The 20,991-nt window shown below is 38.5% G+C and overlaps 1 protein-coding gene across 1 annotated transcript in view; it reads left to right on the top strand.

The window, feature by feature from the left end:
* The window catches only part of GPC6 (glypican 6), a 738,606-nt gene extending 726,574 nt beyond the window's left edge, over positions 1–12,032 (top strand). Inside the window, exons 7-9 of the mRNA XM_042867958.1 lie at positions 2,315–2,451; positions 10,919–11,094; positions 11,526–12,032. Of these exons, the coding sequence (XP_042723892.1) occupies positions 2,315–2,451; positions 10,919–11,094; positions 11,526–11,728 (516 nt within the window). The 3' untranslated portion in view covers positions 11,729–12,032. The remainder of the gene's footprint in view (positions 1–2,314; positions 2,452–10,918; positions 11,095–11,525) is intronic.
* Positions 12,033–20,991: the final 8,959 nt, after the last annotated feature.

Consider the following 20,991-nt stretch of genomic DNA (forward strand, 5'->3'; position numbering starts at 1 on the left):
GGTGTCATGAAAAGTGTGCGAAACTGGCCGGGGCTGTCGGAACACTTTCACAAGGAGACTTCAGTCAGGGTCGCCGAAACAAAGGCGACACTATATGCAGCACATATATAGAATATGCCAGCATTATTTAATATCTTCAAAAGTTACTGGGGAGTGAGATTCCTTATTTTAATTTTCAGAATGTACTTCTGAGGAGCCTGTGCAGTGTGTCAGCTGTGAGAGCCTCTCTCAAATTTTATTGAATTTTATGAAAATATAGAGTTTTTTCTCTGTAATTTGGTCCTTGCTGAGGCAGGAAGGGGAAAATCACTTTCCAATGGGTGTTGAGTCAATTGTGGTTCTGAATAGAAGTCTGAGGTCCAAGAGACCAACTCTAGTCTGATTATGGTAGAAATCTGAATATAACTCTTAGCATATGCATTGTGAATAGCTACAAATAACTTCTAGGCAGCAAGGAAGTTACTGCTCCGAAAACAGATTACTCACCACCATCAGATTACTTGTGTAAATGGCTACCCAGGAGACACAATAAATGATTGAAGTCTATCCACTAGGCTCTTTTATTGCCCAAGGTTACATGAATGGACCCTACTTCCTACAGACCCTTTTCACTATATTTTCAGCAGTTTCTTTAGGATTTCTCTGACCAATTTCCTCTCCTAATAGGAGTTTACACAGTTCTCTGTGAGCCACAGGAAGTAAATTGAGTGGCTTGTGTTGGTTATCTGCACCACTGGTGGCTGTGGGTTCTTTATCCATAGCATGTGCAGAAGGGGAGAAGGAAGGGATGCTCTCTGCCTGCTGCTCAAAGACACCCTACAAGGAAGCATCCTGAGATTGCCCCCACTGATAATGAAACATTGCTCACAGTCTGTAAAATGGGATTTAATTTTTGGCTTGATGAGGCTCCTCTACTGAGCATATAGAGATTTGCAAACACTTCTAGTGTTTGTATTACGAAACTAAAGCAACTAGAGCTTGGCAAAGGGTATGGAGGAGATTTGTAGGATATAGAGGAGATTTATAGGATGGCAAGAAATGATGTCAACAACTCACAGCCAAATGCTGTCCTACTTATTTCTTATGAATGAAAATGCACACAGAGCTTCTGAAATAACATCCTTGGATGTTTCTATCTCCTGGCATATAAAGTGACATTCTACAGAGTTTAAGCACTGCAAAGCAGTGTGGGTCATTTGCTCGGAGAGCTATCATGTCTTCAGAACAAAAGATAAAACAGACAAATAGCCAAGTACAATATTATACCTCAACAACCTAAAAGCCAATCTCAAAGCTGAATGGAACAATGGAGAGCTTTTATTTCTCATATTTTAAAGAATAAAGCTCAGTGATTTCCTTTGAAAGCTATTCAACATGCTCTCCTAAATCCTATTATAGCTTAACATGAAATGCATGTTTCCATAAGAACAACAGCAGCACCAGTCATCCTTTGTAGTCTGTTCTTTGTTGTGTTCTCTATCTATTCTTGTAGATTTTTCCACTCTAGTAAACCAATCACTAAACAAGAAGTGATAACATTTCAGCTAGAGCATGTGTTAAGTTGGTGCTGGAAATTCAGTTTGCTCCTGCTTGCTGCCTGAATCTTGCCAAATTAAATAATTGTTCAAGAGGGTGTTTATAACATAAAGGAATGGTTATGATACTGTCCCAACATTTCCTGAATGTAAAATCTGTATCCAGCTACAGATATTTATCTGTATCTAATAGCAAAGATAGATTTAGTCTCTGCCTGCATGTATAGACAAAATTCTTGCTGTTACCAAGATCGAAATGTACTGCAATGTATTCAGCCTGTGTGTCTTAAATCAGTTGAACACCAGCTCACTTTTTTAGAACCTGCACATCATGCATCATTTTTTTTAGAGCCTGCATGTACAGATCTAAATATAATATTTATTTAAGACATGACCAAGCCGGTGGGTGAGATATTTTATTTGATGAACACTGTTTAACTCAACTGACATTCAGCAGACTGTGAGGCATATTAATTCTTAGAAAGATGTATATTTTAGAAAACCTCAGACAAATTGAGAATAGAAAGAGCAAGATGTAAGATGCTTTTTCTTAATGTCTTGCCTAGAAAAAAAAGGTGACTTTAATTATTTGCACTCTCTGAACCCAAAGGCACTGTGCCTTGCTCATAAATACAAGAATTTCAATTTTAGCACCTTCAGTCCTTTTAACTTCCACCACCATCTATTATGGAACTGAACTGAACAACCTCTTATTTAAAATGAAATCTAATGCAGCTGATGTTTTCAACTGGTTTTCCCTCTCGTTGTCTCTTAATCAGGTAACAGACATTAAAGAAAAACTAAAGCTCTCTAAAAAGTTTTGGTCAACATTCCCTTACACAATCTGCAAGGACGAGCGCGTGACAGCCGGCTCATCAAACGAGGAGGACTGCTGGAACGGCCACACCAAGGCAAGGTGAGGTGGAGCCTTTCCCACTGGATTCAATCCAAACTCCCACCAGGCACAAAGCAAAATCAGAAAACAGAGTATTTTACAAAACAGTTTGTAAGAGTGAAACAGAAACGGGGACAGCAAGTAATTGTCCACACGCAGCTTGCAGCTGAGATTATCTATTGTCAAGGTGCCATTAAAGCTGGAGTATGAGTCACTGTAAATGCGCGCAGCGTGCCAGCATGTGAACACAGAAAATGTTCACTGGTTCAGCTCCAGAAGGATAATTTATACTGAGATTTCTGAGAGCTCTTTAGCTCCATTTAGCATCCCTGTGTTGGGACTGACAGCTTGTGAAGCAATTGCACTCTTGGGATGCCATACTGGGATGAAACAGAAAATTGGAATTTTGGCTCTATTGGCTCTATTGGCTATTGGCTGGCAGAGCTTAGGGTTATTTGCTGGGAAAAATAGAAAAAAAAGAAAAGAAAAATGAAAAAGAAAAAAGAAGAAGAAGAAGAAGAAAAATAGCCAGCACAGAATGAATGTAACAGTCTTACTCTTCATTATCTTGTGCAGAAAGCTTGACCTTGTCTTAATTTGTCAGTGACACTGTAGTCATCTGCCCTTGTTAGCAATGACTTTTCAGTGAGTTTTAATTCTGAGGCTGCTTCAGCTCTGGCTGTGGCTGTGCTGGTGAGAGGGTCCCAGTGTGGATTTGTCAGTTGAAAGAGGAGATTTTCTGATCAACTGTGCTGAGAAAGGGAGAGAGGAGAGACGGACCAGCTCAAGGACCATAGCAGGAGCAGGCAGGTTTCAGGTCTGCAGCAGTGCTCATGACTGGGGGGAGAAAGGAGGTATTGAGAAATTTGAGTGCCCATGGTACCACACGTACCACATCAACACGCATACATTAAGAAGTATGTGTTGCTCTTTCTATAAATGAGCAGTTAAACAAACCTGTTGCTATCCCTCCTGCTTCCCATGATCAATGCTAGTATTCATACCATATCTGATCTATTCCTTTTAGCTCTCTTCTGTATCAAAGAGGCTAGCAAACACTCCATGGTTTGGGGGAGATGAGTTTTAAGACTTCTATCCTCCTTTTGCAGTATTTATCTTATGAAAAGCCTGGTTAGTTTCATGGCAACTCCTCGGATTAATGTTCTGAAGCCGTTCAGTACCTCTCTCCTATGCTGATAATCTTGATTAATTTAACACAAACATATCAGTGGATGTGGAATCACAGCTTCAGAGCATCACCTGACAACACGGTCTCAGCAGACCCAATCACAGCTCTTCAGTTTTCTATTTTGTATGCATTCACAAAGGAAATGTGTGATTATTGTCTTAGTAACAGAATTCAATAAATGCTTGAGGTGGAGGGAATAGTAATAAATCAGACAGATACTATAGGACTCCATGGCCTGTATATGAAATAATATTGAAAATGTAATTAGCTTGATATGCAAGATCGCCTTGGTGAACATTTACTGCAGCTTAAAGAAAAACGAATAAATATTTCCATACTCATACTGACTAGCATCTGATAGCAAATGCTAACTTGCAATAGCAAGGGTGGCAAAATCTGTCCACTGTGCATATTTCTATTTCTCTTCACTGTGTCACCTGTTAAAAGTACCCCTGTGCAGTATGAAGAGTTGCATTTGGAGTTCTGGAGAACATCACAGCAGCTCTTGATGGAAAAAAAAAAAAAAGAAGAAATTTAGTCACCTCCTATTTCCCCTAGACATTAGTACTAAAAATGAGAAGACAACATGGTGTTGGTGACTGCTGGGAAAGGAGATTGTAGCTCATTGTTGATGAGATCCTGTGGCTGTACAGAGAAACTTTGAATTGCCAGATGCACATTGTGCTTCACATTTCATTTTACACATCACCTTTTGATGGTGCTTTTGCAGGAAAACAAGAGATCACAGAAAATTAAAGCAAGGCCTTCTCCTGAGAGAGGCATTATGCCAAGGTCACTTGTGGTTATTGCGGTCCCCAGGTATCATTCTGCTGCCATGATTAATTTACAGTGACACCAGCAGGGGCTAAATGAAGTTTGCCAACTCACAGATAATCATAGGGTAACAGAGTGATCCATTATAGTGTTCTGGAAGGCTGCACTTGGCATGTTGCTGATCCTCTGTGAAGAGGGGTTTTAATGAGGTCACATCAGGTAGAAATCAGGTACTGTGGAAATGGGAACACATTAAACTCTTATTTTGGAAAATAATTAAAAAAAAAATAGCTTCCTCTGATAAAGTGCCTTTGAGAGACGCCAAGCAGAGCTTCCCATCATGTCCATATTCATAACATAAACTTGAACGTAATTTTATGTTTAAATAATGAATATCTTCTGCCAGCTGTGCAGAGGCGAGTTTTTTTAAAAGACACTTAGAATCTGAAATCATCACTACAGCCAGACTTTGAAAATGTAGTGTTTTCCTATCTGCAAATAAATCTTTAGGAACAGCTGATAATTTCTTCAAAAATAATTGTTTCCTAGAAATTAAGGAATATTCCCAGGAATTAAGGAATTTGGGGTTTAGGAGGATTTACACCAAATCCCAGGTACTATCCCTTGAATAAACAAAGTGTCTGTTACTGAAGTCAGAATGGTAACCAAATCTGCAACTGTTAAGATGCATGGGAGAAGAGCGTCAAATGGCTTTGACTACCTCAACCAACTGCTTTCAACCAACCCACATGAGAGATGGTGCTCAAGTCAACAATAAGTAGATAAGACAAAGTAATTGCGAACAGAAAAGACACAGAAAGCTGGGGAAAAAAAGAGGAGAAAGGAACACTACTGTTTTCAGTGCTGAATTCAAAATTACAGGTTATTTCACCAAAATGAGCACAGGACTGCATCTCAGCTGGCTTGAAATTTTCTCTTCTTGCTGCACGTGGGTGAGCACCTACTTCCAGCCTGGTGGATTCAGATGGGATGAAGCATTCACCTGTACAGTGCCTGTACTGGGAATGCCACTCCTTGCTCAACAGCAAAACTTGCAGTGAGAGTGAGGTGAAAGTGCTTTACTCAGATAGACAAAGATAACTAGTAAGCACCACAGCTGTAACTGTGAATAAACCACTTCTCCTGAGTGCGAAAACTGCCTATTAGCTGAAGGCCCAAATTTATTTTTTGTGGACTCTTCCTTCAAACAAAAACTGGCAGATGAATCATTATCTCCCTCTCCTTTTGACTCCTCAAGCTTTGCTCCAACATGGAGAAGAAATTATTGAAAGAACACTGAAAACACCCTTTGAGTGCCTTCTGAGCAAGCAGAATCGGATGAGGATATCCAGTTAGCCACACAACCAATTTTCCACCACACTTATCTTTCCAGACCAGATGTGACTGCCTAACCCTATCCTTCTCAGGATAATCCTGTGCTGCATTTTGTTCTATATTCCCAATGGCTTGGGGCACCTGGAAAAAAAAATGCCAGTACTGGCACAGTACTGCAGGTGTCTTTCAACAAACAGGGCAACCCTCCTTTCCTGTTATTATTGTTTTGGTTTGGGTGTTTTTGATAGCTAGGACTTTTATATATTGCCTGAAAGATTCATCAGTCATTTCTAGACTTTAAAAAGAGGAAGTAAATACTCTAAAACATTAAATGGATGTTAAAAAGAAAGGGACAGAGAGAAAGAGAAAGTGGTTTTAAATAGGTTTTGTGGTGCTCAGGTATGGTATGCCAGAAGGCATTTTCGTTGTGTCTGCTGAGACAAGCAAGAACAGCAGAAAGGCTAAGAGGAATAGAAAGCATTAATATTTTAGAAAACAATGTAGATTACACTAAACTCCTGACATAGCTGAGCAAGGAGCAAACAGCAGAAAACAAACAGCGTTATTCAAATTCTCTGCAGGCCAAGGGCTAAGAAAGCTGATTCTTTCTGTTTTCTAGGAGAATGCGAAGAGCAGATTTGGCTTCAGGTTGGCTTTCTTTTTTTTACATTTGGGCATATAGTTCTTGTAACGGCCAGGCATACAAGGAGATCATTAACAAGAGCGGAAGCAGCAATGAAGCTTAGAATTCACAGGGGTGTCTCCGCTTACAGAACTGCAGCAAAAGCAGCTGTGCGCAACAACTTTGCCCAGCCAGCAACAAATCTTCTGTCAAGACGCAGTCCCAAGACAAGTCTTCCAATTCTGTGTGACTTAACCCTACCCCGCACACATCAAAATGCTATTGTCAAAATGTGTGCTGCGCTGCTTCTCGGAGACTGTCACTCAAAAAACACCTTTGGGCTGCGTGTTTCCATATCCATACCAGTCCTTAAGAAAAGGGAAAACAATTCAAAGATATGCACATTCAATATAGGCTTTTCTACTTTTTTTTTTCCCCTTGAGGAAGCAGGTCAGCTAGTTCAGTAATGACAGCAGAACTCAGTTCCACGTTCAGACATACAAATTCATACATTTAAATGTAGATGCCTGTGGGTGAGCTTGCAGACAATAAGAAGTTAATTGTGTTGCCCAAGCTAGAGCAGTGTGTAAGACAGGTTTGACACAGGAGACCACCTCCCAGAGGCAGGGCAATACCTGCTAGAGCATTTGAAAAAGTCACCATTGTTAAGGTGCCTGAACAGAGCCCCAGCATCTAGTCAGTATGGTCAGTGAAGCAGGTTCCAGCTGCCTAAACTCAGCTACTGTCATGTGAGATGCTGTCATGAAAACCTGTCATGAAGCTGGCAAATACAATGCTGGACCTACACTGTGTTCAAACTTTACTGGAGTGACAACAGGATACCAAGCAGTGTACCTCTTTTAGGTAAAGTAGAATTCAACACTCAATTCACTTGACTAGAGAAATATTATTTTTGGTGCCCTAGACATCCAAGACCTCCCCTTCAAGGCTGTATAAATGATGTAGGATCTATGGGAAACTCTCGTCTTTCAGAGATGGTAATTGGAGAGGTGGAGAAATAACCAAGAGCGTCTCGAATTGTACCAGATGTCTATGTCTGCACAACTAAATCCCAGTAGATGAAATCTAATGAACTAGTCATCTAGCCAAAGACGTATGGGATCCCAACACCTGTCCCCACACCACTGATAAATATGCCTCTGTTTGGTATTGACTAGATCTCGTGTTAACCAGATTGGATGAAACTGGGACTCCACTCATAAACACACAGCTGCATTTACACATACAAGTTTTGATATCTACATAAACCTAAAGACTAGTCTTCAACCTAAATCTCCAGTTTTTTTTCTCTTACACCCTTAATGCCTAAATGCTCATTTGCCCGGAAATTAAAGTATCCACCTAACTTCTAAGTGATCACACAGTAACACATTTCTTGTGACACACACCCAGGATGTCTAACTTACCCACCAAGGTGAGATGCACTGAGAACAGGAGAGGTGAACCATTCTCTCTGTCACCTGAAGAACACATCAAAGGTATAGCTTTACTGGCCAGCTCCCATCCTTTCCCTACCATGTAAAACACTCAAAATCAAGGTGCATCCCTGCCTAAATACATTGTCCATATTACTCATGCTGGATTATACTGTTCCATAACATAAAAACATCTCTTAGCTATACTAACATGGTTTTAAAATGCCTGAAATTTGGTGAATTTACCTCAGGCTTGATGAACTGATCTGCATGATGCTCTCTGTAGAACTGTGTTAACACCCACGTCCCCTAAAAACAAACTTAGATAATAAAGCCTAGATTTAGATGCCTTATTTTATAATTCAATGTAAGCCTAGCTTATGTGGAAACTAAGCTTTCCATCACTTCTTATATTTTCCCTATTTAAAAGAAAGTTTTGTCTTACGGATCTATCGTAATGAAGCTGTTGATTTTGTGTCCCTAGCATCTCATATAAAACCATGATATGCATTTTCAAATAAGTTGTAAAATGTCTTTTTATGTAAATTTATTGAGTTTTTCCTATGAAAGAAATTGCAGCTCCTCCATGTTGGAAACATTCTAGGGATCTTCAGATCCTGAGCTGGGTACCGGCAAAGGGATGACAGATTGAATTTCTTTCTACAACCTAATGGCTGGTACATTTAAATTTAGACGACATCAATTAAATTTAGAATGACATCAGAACCACACTAATCACAGTGCAGAATATAAACCTAAGTAAAAAGCACTCTCTAAAACTAGCTCATATTCTTTCCAAATAAAAAGCTTACTTAAGAAGTCAGTACATTCTTATTTTATTTTTTACAGCAAGATGAGGAAATCAAACATAAATTAGTTAAAGAAAGCCTATGAACTGCAGTTGAGAGTTAGCCATAACTTCTCATGGACTTTATGCAATAGAGAGCAGATAGACCATACTATTAAACAAAGAAAGCCATCCACAAAAATGACCAATGATTTCAAATCACTTTAGCTAGCAGTTATGACAGTTGCCTTTGACAAGATACTGGGCATCTTCTCCAAGCCAGCAGGGCAATTTTTATATTCTTACTTTTTTAATCAACTGCACCTTGAAGTCACTGATTTACTTCTAGGCTGAGCAATTTATCTACAACAGCCATTTCATTTGTAGAGATGTGTGACTGATGGAGATGCTGTTTCTCTGCAGCCCAGAGCTTCCCTGAACGCCAAGGTCTCCGTCCTGCTGCCTTTGGGTATCTCTGCAGAATTCTTTCCAATTTCTATCTTTGGTGATTCATAACACTGCGGTCTGCATTCTTCTACACTAGAGGAAGTGGCTCTGTATTCTCACTGTACTTAAGTCTGTACCCCAGGAGTCTGGATGGGATCCCTGCAGCATTGTTTTTTCTTGTTATGGTACTACTGAAACATCAGGAAATGCATTTCAAGGTTAGGCATTTTTGGCAGTCATGTTTTGTTCTTCTGTGTTCACACTCCCCTCAAGATTACTCTCTTGTAAGCTTTCAAAGGCCACTGGTGACAGATGAGTCTCATCTTGCGATGCGAGTACCTATTACGGTGAGACTAAACCCTTCCCTGGCTCAGCAAAGCAGTCATCATTTTGTGAATCACCAGAAGAAATACAAAAGTGATTTTCCCTTAAGCACAACTTCAGCAGGGAAAGTCCTTTCTTTTTTCTTACTTTCAGATACGCTTTTAAGGAATACATTTATTTTCCAAAGCCGGAACAACAAAACACAGATACCAGAGCCAAATTTGAATATGGATACAGAGAACTGGGTTGGCATCAGTGTGATGAAGTAAAATACTTTTAAAACTACATTTGGTACCAGACATCATGAAATTTTGCCATTAGTAGGCTAGACTGTGTTATATACCCACAGGACATCTCCCACAGACATCGGTAGACTAGCCTGTTTTGTTAGCTAATTACAAAGTGGATCATAACCTGACAATGAACAATCTACCCCAAATCCCTTGCAACCTAAATATGAGGCAAAGAATACTCAAAAAAAAGACAGAGAAGAGAGAACAGGGAAGCGGCAATACAGTATTTTCTCAGGATACCACACCAGCACAGAGAATAATGCCAGTCCTTTTTCAGCCCAGCTGTCGTAAAATGCACAGATAATTTTTAACAGGGAATCAAAGCAGGAAATAAGCTAGCTTTGCAGATGCCTATAAGGAGAGTTTCCTAAGTGCAGAGAGCAGCAGGAGACAAAGTGTGCATATTTAACAAAAGAAGATGAAGACTTTTACTGTAGGAGTAATGGGCTGATTTTTGTGGGAGAGAGAGATCTGCAAAAGCGCACTTGGTGCCTGTGAGCAGCATTAGACTGCATTAGCCAAGGTCATAGAAGGGAATGCTGCAGTAATCAAGGAACGACAAGCTAGGAGCCTGAATAAAATTTCAGATGTGTTGATGGATAGCAAATGCCATGCCTTAAATATGTTATGCACAAAGTGTGTGGGATAAGAAAGCACAGCCTGTTTATAAAGAATACGGACCAAATGAAAGAGAATATTGGAGACTGGTAAGTTCACGCCACCATTTGTGGGTCTGGATGTCAGATAGGCTGGATATGATGTTCACTATAGTCAAAAAAGGGATGCAAGGATGGACTGGTGAAGAAAATGAATTAGGTGCTTCAGTTAAATGAGGAAGGCAATAAAGCCTCAAGATTGGCTTCTGAACTGTCCCAGAAAAAGGAATTCAGAATTTTATGCACTAAGAAATAAAAGCAGAAGAATGCATTGTTGAATACTTAACTTAGTGTACTACTGTTCATGTCAGTACAGCAGTGCGTTGACTTACTGCTGGCTGGTGAATCTCTTCTATGGATTACAGTCAGTGCACGTGCTGGGGAGTATGTGAATAGTTATGAGTTTGGATAGCTTAAATCCTCTCTGCTTTCCACGCAGCCAGGATACTAAAAAGAGCCTTTAGAGTCTGTAAAATTAAAAACATATTTTTAACATGGTTTCACTGGAGCCATTTAAGAACTGCGTAATCATTGTCAGTGTCAAATTGCTTAGCACAGTGTTTACTGTACAGTCCTTATTTTGACAAGTACTGCATTTAAACTAATTATGCATCTTGTTTTATAGATACTTGCCTGAGATTATGAATGATGGCTTGACCAACCAGATCAACAATCCAGAAGTAGATGTGGACATCACAAGGCCAGACACCTTCATTCGGCAACAAATCATGGCCTTACGTGTCATGACAAATAAACTGAAGAATGCATATAATGGAAATGATGTCAACTTCCAGGACACTAGTAAGAAACCATTAGCTCTCCTTAAATAAATGTAATTTTCAAATGTATTCATAAATCAGTTCCATTTGAACAGTTTTTCCTTGGAGTTTGTGCTTTCTGCTGATGACAACATACAAAAAATCTTCTGTCCCATTTGTTTCTTTTTCTTTTCTTGCTTATCATCATTTCAAATGCATCAAGACACTGAGGGCTTTCCATTACGCCAGCAGTCTGCTCCTTTTTCAAAAGGGCATTTCAGCACATTAAGTGCCTAATTAGGTGCATCCATCATGGTAGCTTTCATTTGGATGCTTTGCTGAATGAAATTTACCATCCACACACTACACCAAGGTGTTCATCCCCACCAGGGCACTGGGTGGGACAGGAATGGAGAAAGGACAACCATTTCAACCCAAGGCACTCACCCTGTTTTCCTCACTCCCTTGTACCAGGTGATGAGACAAGTGGCTCTGGCAGTGGAAGCGGCTGTACAGACGACATCTGTCCCACTGAGTTTGATTTCATCATGACTGAAGCACCGCCTGTTGACTCAGACAGGAGGGAGGTGGAGGCTTCGGCCATACGACCCAGCCAGTCACTGCAGACATTGCTCTTCGCCTTCATCAGCCTCGTACTGCAGAGACAATGGAGATAATCTTGAAACTGATCGGAAAAACTGTGTTTTAGCTACAGAAACAGTCAACTTCCTTCTTTTCTTACACTCTTGGACAATGGACCATGCCACAAACACTTGCAGTTTTGTATGCGAAGAGAGCAGTACTGCAACCTGCTTCCCTTTTTGTTTTCCCAAAGAGCACCAGGTGCCAGACTGAACTGCTTCCTGTTTTTTGCAGATATCTCTGAAGAGAATATTCACTCTTGAGAGAATTCTTTCTCAGATCTTTATTACAGGAGACTTTCTAAGCTTCATTTCCTTTTATGCTGCAGAAGTAAAAAGATCTTACCGTGAATGTTTTTTTTTCCCTAATGAAAAAAAAAAGGGAGGGGTGGGGGGAAGAAACCAATGAAGCAGTTTTCTTTCTGAGTTGAGTCTAACTCTAGCTGCTCCCTGTAAGTCTGAAAAATCAACAGAACAAAAGACAAGAATGAAAAAAATGCAACCATTCTTCACTGACAGCCAGATTTCCTTTAGGGACTTCTGTAGAATAATTCAGGTCATCAGAATGATCATTGCTATAAAGAGGCAGTCTGGATTTTTTTCCAACACAAGAGTTTGTCTCAACGATGAATGTCTTGCAATCCACCTGCCAACCACTTCAGATTGGTATGAAGGTAGAGAAGCTGAAAAGCAAGTTCTTCTTTTAGTATGATAGTAACTCCGCTATCTTCAGAATATCATGTTACAGTTCCCTAGGATTTAAATCCTAATGCCCAGTAAAAAAAGAAAAAGAGTAGTAGCATGATTTTGCCTAGCTGCTTTTAGTGTTTATTCATGTTATGCAATTGGCACGAAGATTTCCACTTAGCTCACCATCAGCCACGGTGGTAATGCTAAACAACTCTCCTGACAAATCTCCCCTCAAGGGTTTGGGCAGAAAATAGTCTCTTGTGATAAAATCTCGTTCCTTTCATCACTGTTCTGACATCAATTAGGGCTTTCTGCTACTATGTTTATTATCCTACCAAGATGGTAGTTCTCTAATTGACTAACAATGGCGACCAGATCAATAGAGCATTTCACATCTAACTACATCTTTCATATCACTTAATTTCAGTATCACAGGGATTTCTTCTACAAATTTCTGAACAAACAAATATATAGTACTGACATGGAGATTTCTTTCACTTTTTTAGTCTTAGTATGATCATCTATTTTTATATATATAAATATATATAAATCGCAGATTTTAACTTCTTAATTACAAGCTCAGGGTTGACACTTCTTTGTGAAAAAAAAATATGTTTGGTCAACCAGCTCTTCTGCTTTTGTGCTACTCTGAAAAGCAACCCTTTAATGACTGGTCAGCACGAAAATCAAAGAAGAGAATTTTTTACATATCCAGTTGTCCATTTCTTAACAGATTTGCAGAGTGGGGGAGAAAATCTCTCTCGTCTCTGTGTAATTGTGTGAGCATGGAAGTTTGTGTGATAGGCCTAGAGAAAGACAGAGATGTTATTTGTGATGGCAAATGTACTCTCAGATTCCTCAAGGATACATTGCTTTAACAATCATTGCCTGAATGGCTGTTGTTCTGGCTGGAGTTTCCTTGATTTTTATCTGATTGCAAGACCTGAAATGGAAGCTATTTAAATCCTGGACAAATGAGAGTAAACAGTTAGACATCAAAGATTTCCCTCCTCCATCAGCTGCAGAAAAAGAGCTTCTGTGACAATTCCATGTGGTGCTGAAAAGATTTTGCAGAAGCTTTTTTTCTGATTCTTTTGGTGACTCTAGAAATGGTATAGATAAATTATGGAAATACTGTAAAGCCAGCCAACCACATTACAATTTAACAACAGAGCAGGTAGATCATAACCATTGCAATCTCTTTTTCTTGTCAAATTATAATTAGATATCGATTTAGGCATGACATTAAAGTAGAAAACACATAGCACATGAGGATAAAGGATGCTTAAGCACTTTTACCAAAAAATATTTACAAACTAACTGTATAGTATGTCTAATAAAAATGCATAGGTTTGAGCCACTCATAATCTATTCTTATTTTTTCTAATTTGTTTGCTTTACAGTATAATGATCTATTCTTCTTGGCCCAGTTTAGTGTGCAGGAGTAACTGGAATATGTTCAGACCAAGCATGTTTTACACCTGACTTAGCAGTGTTGCTTGCCACTCTGATAGCTCACTCTAGAGAGGATCTCATGATTCAGCACTCAATGTTTTCAGAAAGTTAAACAGTATTAAAACCAATTCTTACAAGCATTTGTTTTGTTTTGTTTTGTTTGTTGACTGTTGTATAGCAGAGGATCCAAGCAGAGAATCTTCCTTTTCGTTTTTCCTGAACTTGCATATCATCTACAAAGAGGGAGCTCTTTGGTCCCTCCGTATCTACCAATGTACACATCCTTTTCATGCCTTTAATCCGCTACAACCTTGTTTTATTGTCCCACTGTGTTCTTATTCAGTAGAAACTGATACTATTTCCATCTGTTTATCCTTATTCTTGAAGTTTATCCACAGATAATGAAATCCAGCTGCTAAGGCATTTCCTCCACTGTGGCTTCTCCACATTGTGATGTGGAGATTAACATTAAGATGCTGATGGATTCCTAGGGTCTTTGTGTGAACTTTGGCCTAGGTTTAGGCAACCTGATGACCAAACTGGCTATCCATTGTGCTTCCACCTATTTGTAGACCTCGGATCATGTGAAGGAGTAAAAGGAATCACCAAGAACAAGGGGCTTTGCTGAAGTCTGCTCTCAGTGGGGGAGGAAGTAAATATTCTAGCAATCAGTTTGTAGGAAACGCCCTGCTCTACTTGCACTGTATCTTACAAACTGCTGATGAAACAACAGGCCCAGTTAATCTCTGCTGAAATGTGATTTTCTTGTGGGAGTTCTGTCAGAAATGTACGTCTTCCTTATTATTTCTCTGCTTATTTTCCTACTATGCATGGTGATATCTTGTCAGGAGATGGAGATCCCTTTGCATGAGGTATTAGGCATACATTTCTTTAATAGTCCCAGAAGGCTGAATTCTCTCTTTATGCACTGCATTTTCCTGAGATTAAGAGAGCTATTAAATCTACAGAGCAAATGAAATTGGGAAGAAAGGAAAGAAAAGAAAAAACGGTAATGTTCATAAATGTGAGAATCTACATAATTTCCAATGCTTCTGTTTGCACCTCCTTTACATCCAATAACTCTTCTTTCAAGGTAATTTTTTCAGTGTGCTGCAATTCAAATATTTCTCTTCTGCCAACAGCTGATAAAGTAAGGAATAATAAAGAAGACAATCACCAGCATAAGAAAGAGGATTCTAGTTCTAAGGGAAAATACTTTAACTGCATAACCCCTTTATGTGGTGCAACCCAGTTATTGCCATTTTATGCTCTTTTAAGGTGGAGGCTCTTAAAAAATTAGATGCAACAAATCATATAACCAGTGCTAGAGATCTTTGTATTAATATTAATTAAAGCCATTTTGCATTGTCCCCAAAGTTTTAGTGTCTAGTATACAGCAGATTTTTCTATTCATGCCTCAGTACACACTTCTGTAACTGCAGTGCAGACTGTTTGGGGTCTGGCTGTATCTCAAGCATTTCAGAAATGCAGTTGGAAAGGGAGGGTAGAAATTTCCTACAGAACAGTAATAACAGTAATAACCTGTGCCTAAGGGTTCTGGTAAGGGCTGATCTATCCCAGTTCCCTAAAAGCATCAGAGAGCTCTGTCCAGAGAAAGCTCCCAAAATCTCAGTGTCATTCATACAAAATCGTCCCAATTCTGTGTGATTTTAGGAAGCATTGTTACAGCTGTGCCTTCCCACAGCTGTGTGAACCAGTTTGAGCTGCTTCCATGTAAGATGGCTACGAGCTAGAGCTGCTGCTGGGAGATGGGCTGCGTGAAGTGTCTCAACGGGCAGCAGTTGCCTTCAGTTTACTAACGGACCCTGAATCATTACCAAATGTATCTATACTTATTCACCAAGACTTTTTTTATTACTTCAACGTGACAAAATAAATTACAGCACTGATGCGAGTTGTGGTTTCTGTTTTTAATTCACTTCCTAAGATAAGCCATCAAAAATGAATGCAGAAAATTATTCTGATGTGAAAATCAGGTTTCTGCAGGTTTCATTATGGAAGCAAACATCTGGATATACTTCCGATACTAAGAATAAACTCACATTTCTAAAACTGCTAGTATTTATTCATGAAGCCACAGGTTTTCAAACTTGCTCTCTGAGAATTAAGAGAGTTAACATCGTGTAGCATTGCAAAACCCCTATTTTCGAAGGGAAGTTGAAAGGCTGAGTCACAGTTATGGATTTAAGAGTATGATGTCAAAATGCGATAGAAATGTAATGTATACTTTCAAGAAAATTAGGGCAGGTGATGCAGCAAATAAGGCAGTGTTTCCCTTCCAGCTACTCACACTGGCTGTGATGACTGTATTAATGTGACATTATGACTCTTTTGAAAAATGGTGATAAAGACCCTTAGCGCTGCAGTAATATGGTGTGTGAAAGAAAAACAGTATGACTGTAACTCTTTTCTCATCCATTAGAAAGCACAGGAGACCTAATGGAGAACAAAGAACTTTTATATTGACTTTAAAAATAAACTTCTAGTATCAGGCAAATGAGATGATCTCAAATTTATTATGTCAGAATATTTTCCAGTCCACTATATTCAAATTTGTTGAACAATGTAAGTAAGCAGTCACTTACAGGCTATTTGCCAACATAACTTGAACATGAAGCATTTGTTACCAGTACTTACTACTTCTCTACTGAAATGACTACATAGTTTACAATTCTGATTGTGTATCCCATGTGACTGTCTAGAAAACTGTGTATTGTTTGAGTGAAATCACATCTCTGCTAAGGAAAATGAGAGCTTTGTCATTGATTTCAGAAAAATATTTTCACTTTAATCAGGCTGAGAAAATAAGTCCTTATTATGGAAGTTACTCATATTTAATGTCCTTCTGACTTTCAGTAAGACAACAACATTATCCACATAAAGTCAACATTATTGTCTTCACCTTGTGTGTCCAAGTTTTACTTCAAAGCAGTTGCAGTTCATGCCCATCTTCCTCAGAGCTGAGATCTCTATACTGCCGAGAAAGTGAAGAAAGTCACATGGATTTGTCCATAGCTTGAAGTCTACATCATTAAATCAAACCAGTTAAAAAAAAAAAAAAAAAAAAAAAAAAAAAAGGTCAGTGTTCCAAACAGCTCTCATTTCAACTCACTTTTAATTCTATAGCATTGATACTTAACAGTGCAACATGGATGAAAGGCTCTTGTTTCATGGCCCACTGGATTTATTTTTTTTCTTCTTGCTTTTCCTCCTTTATTCTGGCACCAATAAATCTGTGAGACTTCGTGCTTTAAGTGCTAGGCAGTATCTAGTGGTGTCATTTGTTTATCAAACTAAGAACAGATGCCTTAGCAAAAGAAGTTGTCTTTTCCTTTGGGAGAGATGAGGAAAAGAAAGTATTGATATCAAAAAGAAGGTACAGAATGGCAACTGTTTATCTTGGATATAGTGAAGTGCCTTCTGTCAGTAACTCAGAGGATCTTTAAATGCCAGATCTCCAGGGATGATAAATCCACTTCATCTGAAAGAGAAAAAAAGAAGTACAAATTTATTATTTGGTAGAAATATATATGTAGCAATTGAAGAATGAGTGAGAGGAGCAAAGACTGCACAGGAATGCCAGGCAGATAGCTGACCATAGGAGGACTAACAATAATAGAGACTGGGAGTCACACTAAGGATTTCTAGTACTCTTCACTTCTGTCCACTTCTTTTGATCAACTGTCAGTGAATTTTGTGTAATTCTAACCATCCGTTTGTGTACGTTGCAAAGATCCAAAAGCAGCTTTACAGATCAATGATGTTTCTACAAGAACTTTATCTCCCTCTTCTTTGTTTCCAGGTACTTTACCTACTTATCTTTCAGAGCATGAGGAAGAATTTGCTACCTAAAGCAGTTTTCTTTGTCTTTCCTAACGTCTTACACAACAATATCAATTATTTCGAAACAAGAGTCCTTCACATTCTCACAAAAATAACATGATTCCACTACACATCTAGTGTGTTTTCTTATCAAGATGACCCTCATGTGGTTTTAGGAGAAATCCAGTTCTACTAGTTAAACCAAGATTTAGCAGAGAGTTCCCAAGTACCCCAAACACAAGGTTATAGAAGAGCTTTGGTGGTATTTTTCTCTGCTTTTCACTCTACACCTTAAAGCATCATTCTGGCCCTGGACTGACATTTGTTACAGTTAGACTTGATGATCTTGAAGGTTGTTTCCAACCTGAGCAATTCTATGATTCTATGATTCCCATCTGGCTCTCCCGTCTCCTCACGCCACACATCCTTTTCTGTCTTTGAGTTACCAGCCGCCCTATGACCATTTTCTTCTCCAGGTTGAGCCCCTTTCAGCCATTTTAACTCAATGAATTTTCTGTCTCTCTTCCCCAGAGCTTTTGGTAGAATCTTTTATGCTTTTGGAATAATGCCAAGCTGCTCTTTTCTTTTCTTTTCTTTTCTTTTCTTTTCTTTTCTTGTCTTGTCTTTTCTTTTCTTTTCTTTTCATGGACAGAGAATGTAGCTCTGTAGCTCTCAAACAAAGAGATTTGATCCACTTCTTTTTGTACTTGCTGTTATTTTGGGTTTTTTTTTGTTTGTTTGTTTGTTTCTTTTGTTTTTCATAGGGCTTTTTTTTTTTTTTTTTTTAATTTTTTTTTTTTTTTTTTTTTTTTTTTGTCTATCAGAATCTACCTTTAGCTTTTATTCTCTGTTCTAAGCGTATGCTCAAGGAAATGCTCTTGACCATCCTGATGGTCATAAATTCTGATGAACCTTTTTTCAATTGAATATAACATTATAGCTTATAGACTAATGTGATTCACTCATTTAATTGTGGCAAAACATTGTGTCTTCCCTGTAGCTATAGAATATAATTTGTACATCATTGTTTTCTGCTGTGTTGATGAGCCAACAAAGCCAGTGGCAAGAAATTTATGGATTTTCTATATCAGGATTATCTTAACAGATAGCACCATCAGGAAAATTTCTTGTCAGTTCTGTGTTTGTTTTGAGGTTTGGTGCTGGATTTTTTTTTTCCTCTTATTTTACTTAAACATTTTGAGCTTCATTTGATTTATTTTCATATTGGCTGCATGTATATATATATTTTTTATCATATGCATGTAAGATAGCTATAGAGAAACTGTTACAGTCTTTAGAAAGCACAGACAAAAATTAAGTAGTCAGTCTATCTTAATCTTCTTGCACAAACTCAGGAGTCATGAATACTCTCAAAAATCTGCCCAAAGAGAAATTGGATGAGTTTAGCTCTCAGCTTCCTTCTATTAGTTGAGCGTGAGACAGGAAAGATATTTTGCAAATCATCTGTCAATGTATGTGTGCATGGGAAGGCAGGAAAAGGAGCACTTACATCTCCAAAATATTTTAAAGATTCTTTGCAGGTTTTCCTAATCTGAAAACAAATTTACAAATGAAGAGTTTGCATTCAGGTGTTCAGGGATCTCAAACAAATTAAATGATGAACTTTTATATATGCACTCCTTCCAGGTTACTTTGCTTTGTTGGTAAGCAATTTAATTTCCACTTGCAATTTTATTACATTTAGTAAATTCAAAGAAAGCATTTTATTTAAATAGGTCAGATGTCTTTATTTTTGTTCCAATTGACATTTATAGTTTCTTGTTAAACTTTTACGATTCCAGACATATGAACATCGCTTGAAAGCATGCAAATTGTTAGGTCTGGATTTGATGCTGTATTTCTAGATTAGTATTTAAGATAGTTAAATGTGAGTTGCTGACGAGGATGTTCAAATGCAAGTCAAGTTTAGAATAAAATCAGATTTACACAGAAACAGGGCTGAGTAAAGAAAATTTCATTTAATATTAAGCCTACTTTTCTACAGATCCAATTTTAACATTTCGGCATAACCTGAGGCTAAATAAACAATTAAATTTTAAAAGATCATACCTGAAGCTAAATGATATGTCTTCTGTTTTGCAAGAGTTCCAGTCAGAGTAAAAGCAAAATCTCAAGTTCTCCCATTTCCAAATACTACTAAAAATGTTTCATCATTTAGTAGCACACAGCAGTTTACATATATATAGCATATATATATAGTGTATTGAGGCAGAGTTTGAACTTTCAAAGAAAAGATTCTTCATGGCTTTGTAACTTCAGAGAAGTAATGTACTATGGACAGAATCAAAAATTCATACTGTTGATATACAGTTGTTCTGATATATTTTTGAGATATGTTTCACAGAACCCAGTATTTTTTGTGTAAAATGCCTTAAGTCACTTTCTGTAGGGCTAATGCAATTGAATTTTTTTCTGTATATAGCTTTTTATAATAATTACTTCGGATGCAACACTAGACATTTCTTTCAACTACAATCTTATACAGCCTTACGATTACTATGATACACAGATTATGAAAGCTCTGCATTATTATCTGTAAAGGCACTTTCAATCCAATTCAAGACTTAGAACTTGGAAGCAAGAACGTGTGACAGTGCCAAGAGCACCAATGCCTTTCTGATGGATAACCTTTCCATTCTCTCAGGCTTGAAATCTTTTCCCACCCAATTTTTCTCCTTTCACCCCATCAGTTTTCATGAAAACTGGCTCTGTCTTAGGGCTTAAGGTCATCTCATCTAGCACTAGGCATTTCAGGGAGCGCAGCATTTGGAAGGACTGTCTTTCTAGACCTCCACAGTTAGTCCAAAGATATGGGCATCTCTGTAGCTGGGCTGGAGCTTATCTATTCCCTACACAGGCAACCTGGGGTAACAAGGTCTGTCATTTAGACCTCACTTAAGTGCCTGTAGGTGGATGTCACTGGTGAGACTGAGGTGATCCAAGTTTCTCCCAGACTCTCTCCTGCCTTCCTCTTTGTTGGCACAACACTGCCTCTTATTCATGCCAGTGCTGGAGTGAGGAGCCTGGAGAGGGATCCCATGAGATAAAGTTATGCTATGACTCCTTCATTTCTGGGCTACCTAATGAACCAACCCTAATGTTGACATAAAATCCATGTGTATTCACTGTTCTGAATTCTGCCTAATGTTGTTTCTTTTACAATCTTCCCTATAAGATTTTTCAACCTGTCAACTATTCCTGACACTGAAGCTATGTCTGGCTTCAGTGTGCATATGCACAAGGGGATGAAGTTCAAACAGCTCTTTCTTGAAATTCTAGATGCCTTCCCA

Source organism: Lagopus leucura, unplaced genomic scaffold (genome assembly GCF_019238085.1).
Source record: "Lagopus leucura isolate 7727_CA_CO unplaced genomic scaffold, USGS_WTPT01 Super-Scaffold_100001, whole genome shotgun sequence".
Classification (NCBI taxonomy): Eukaryota; Metazoa; Chordata; class Aves; order Galliformes; family Phasianidae; genus Lagopus; species Lagopus leucura.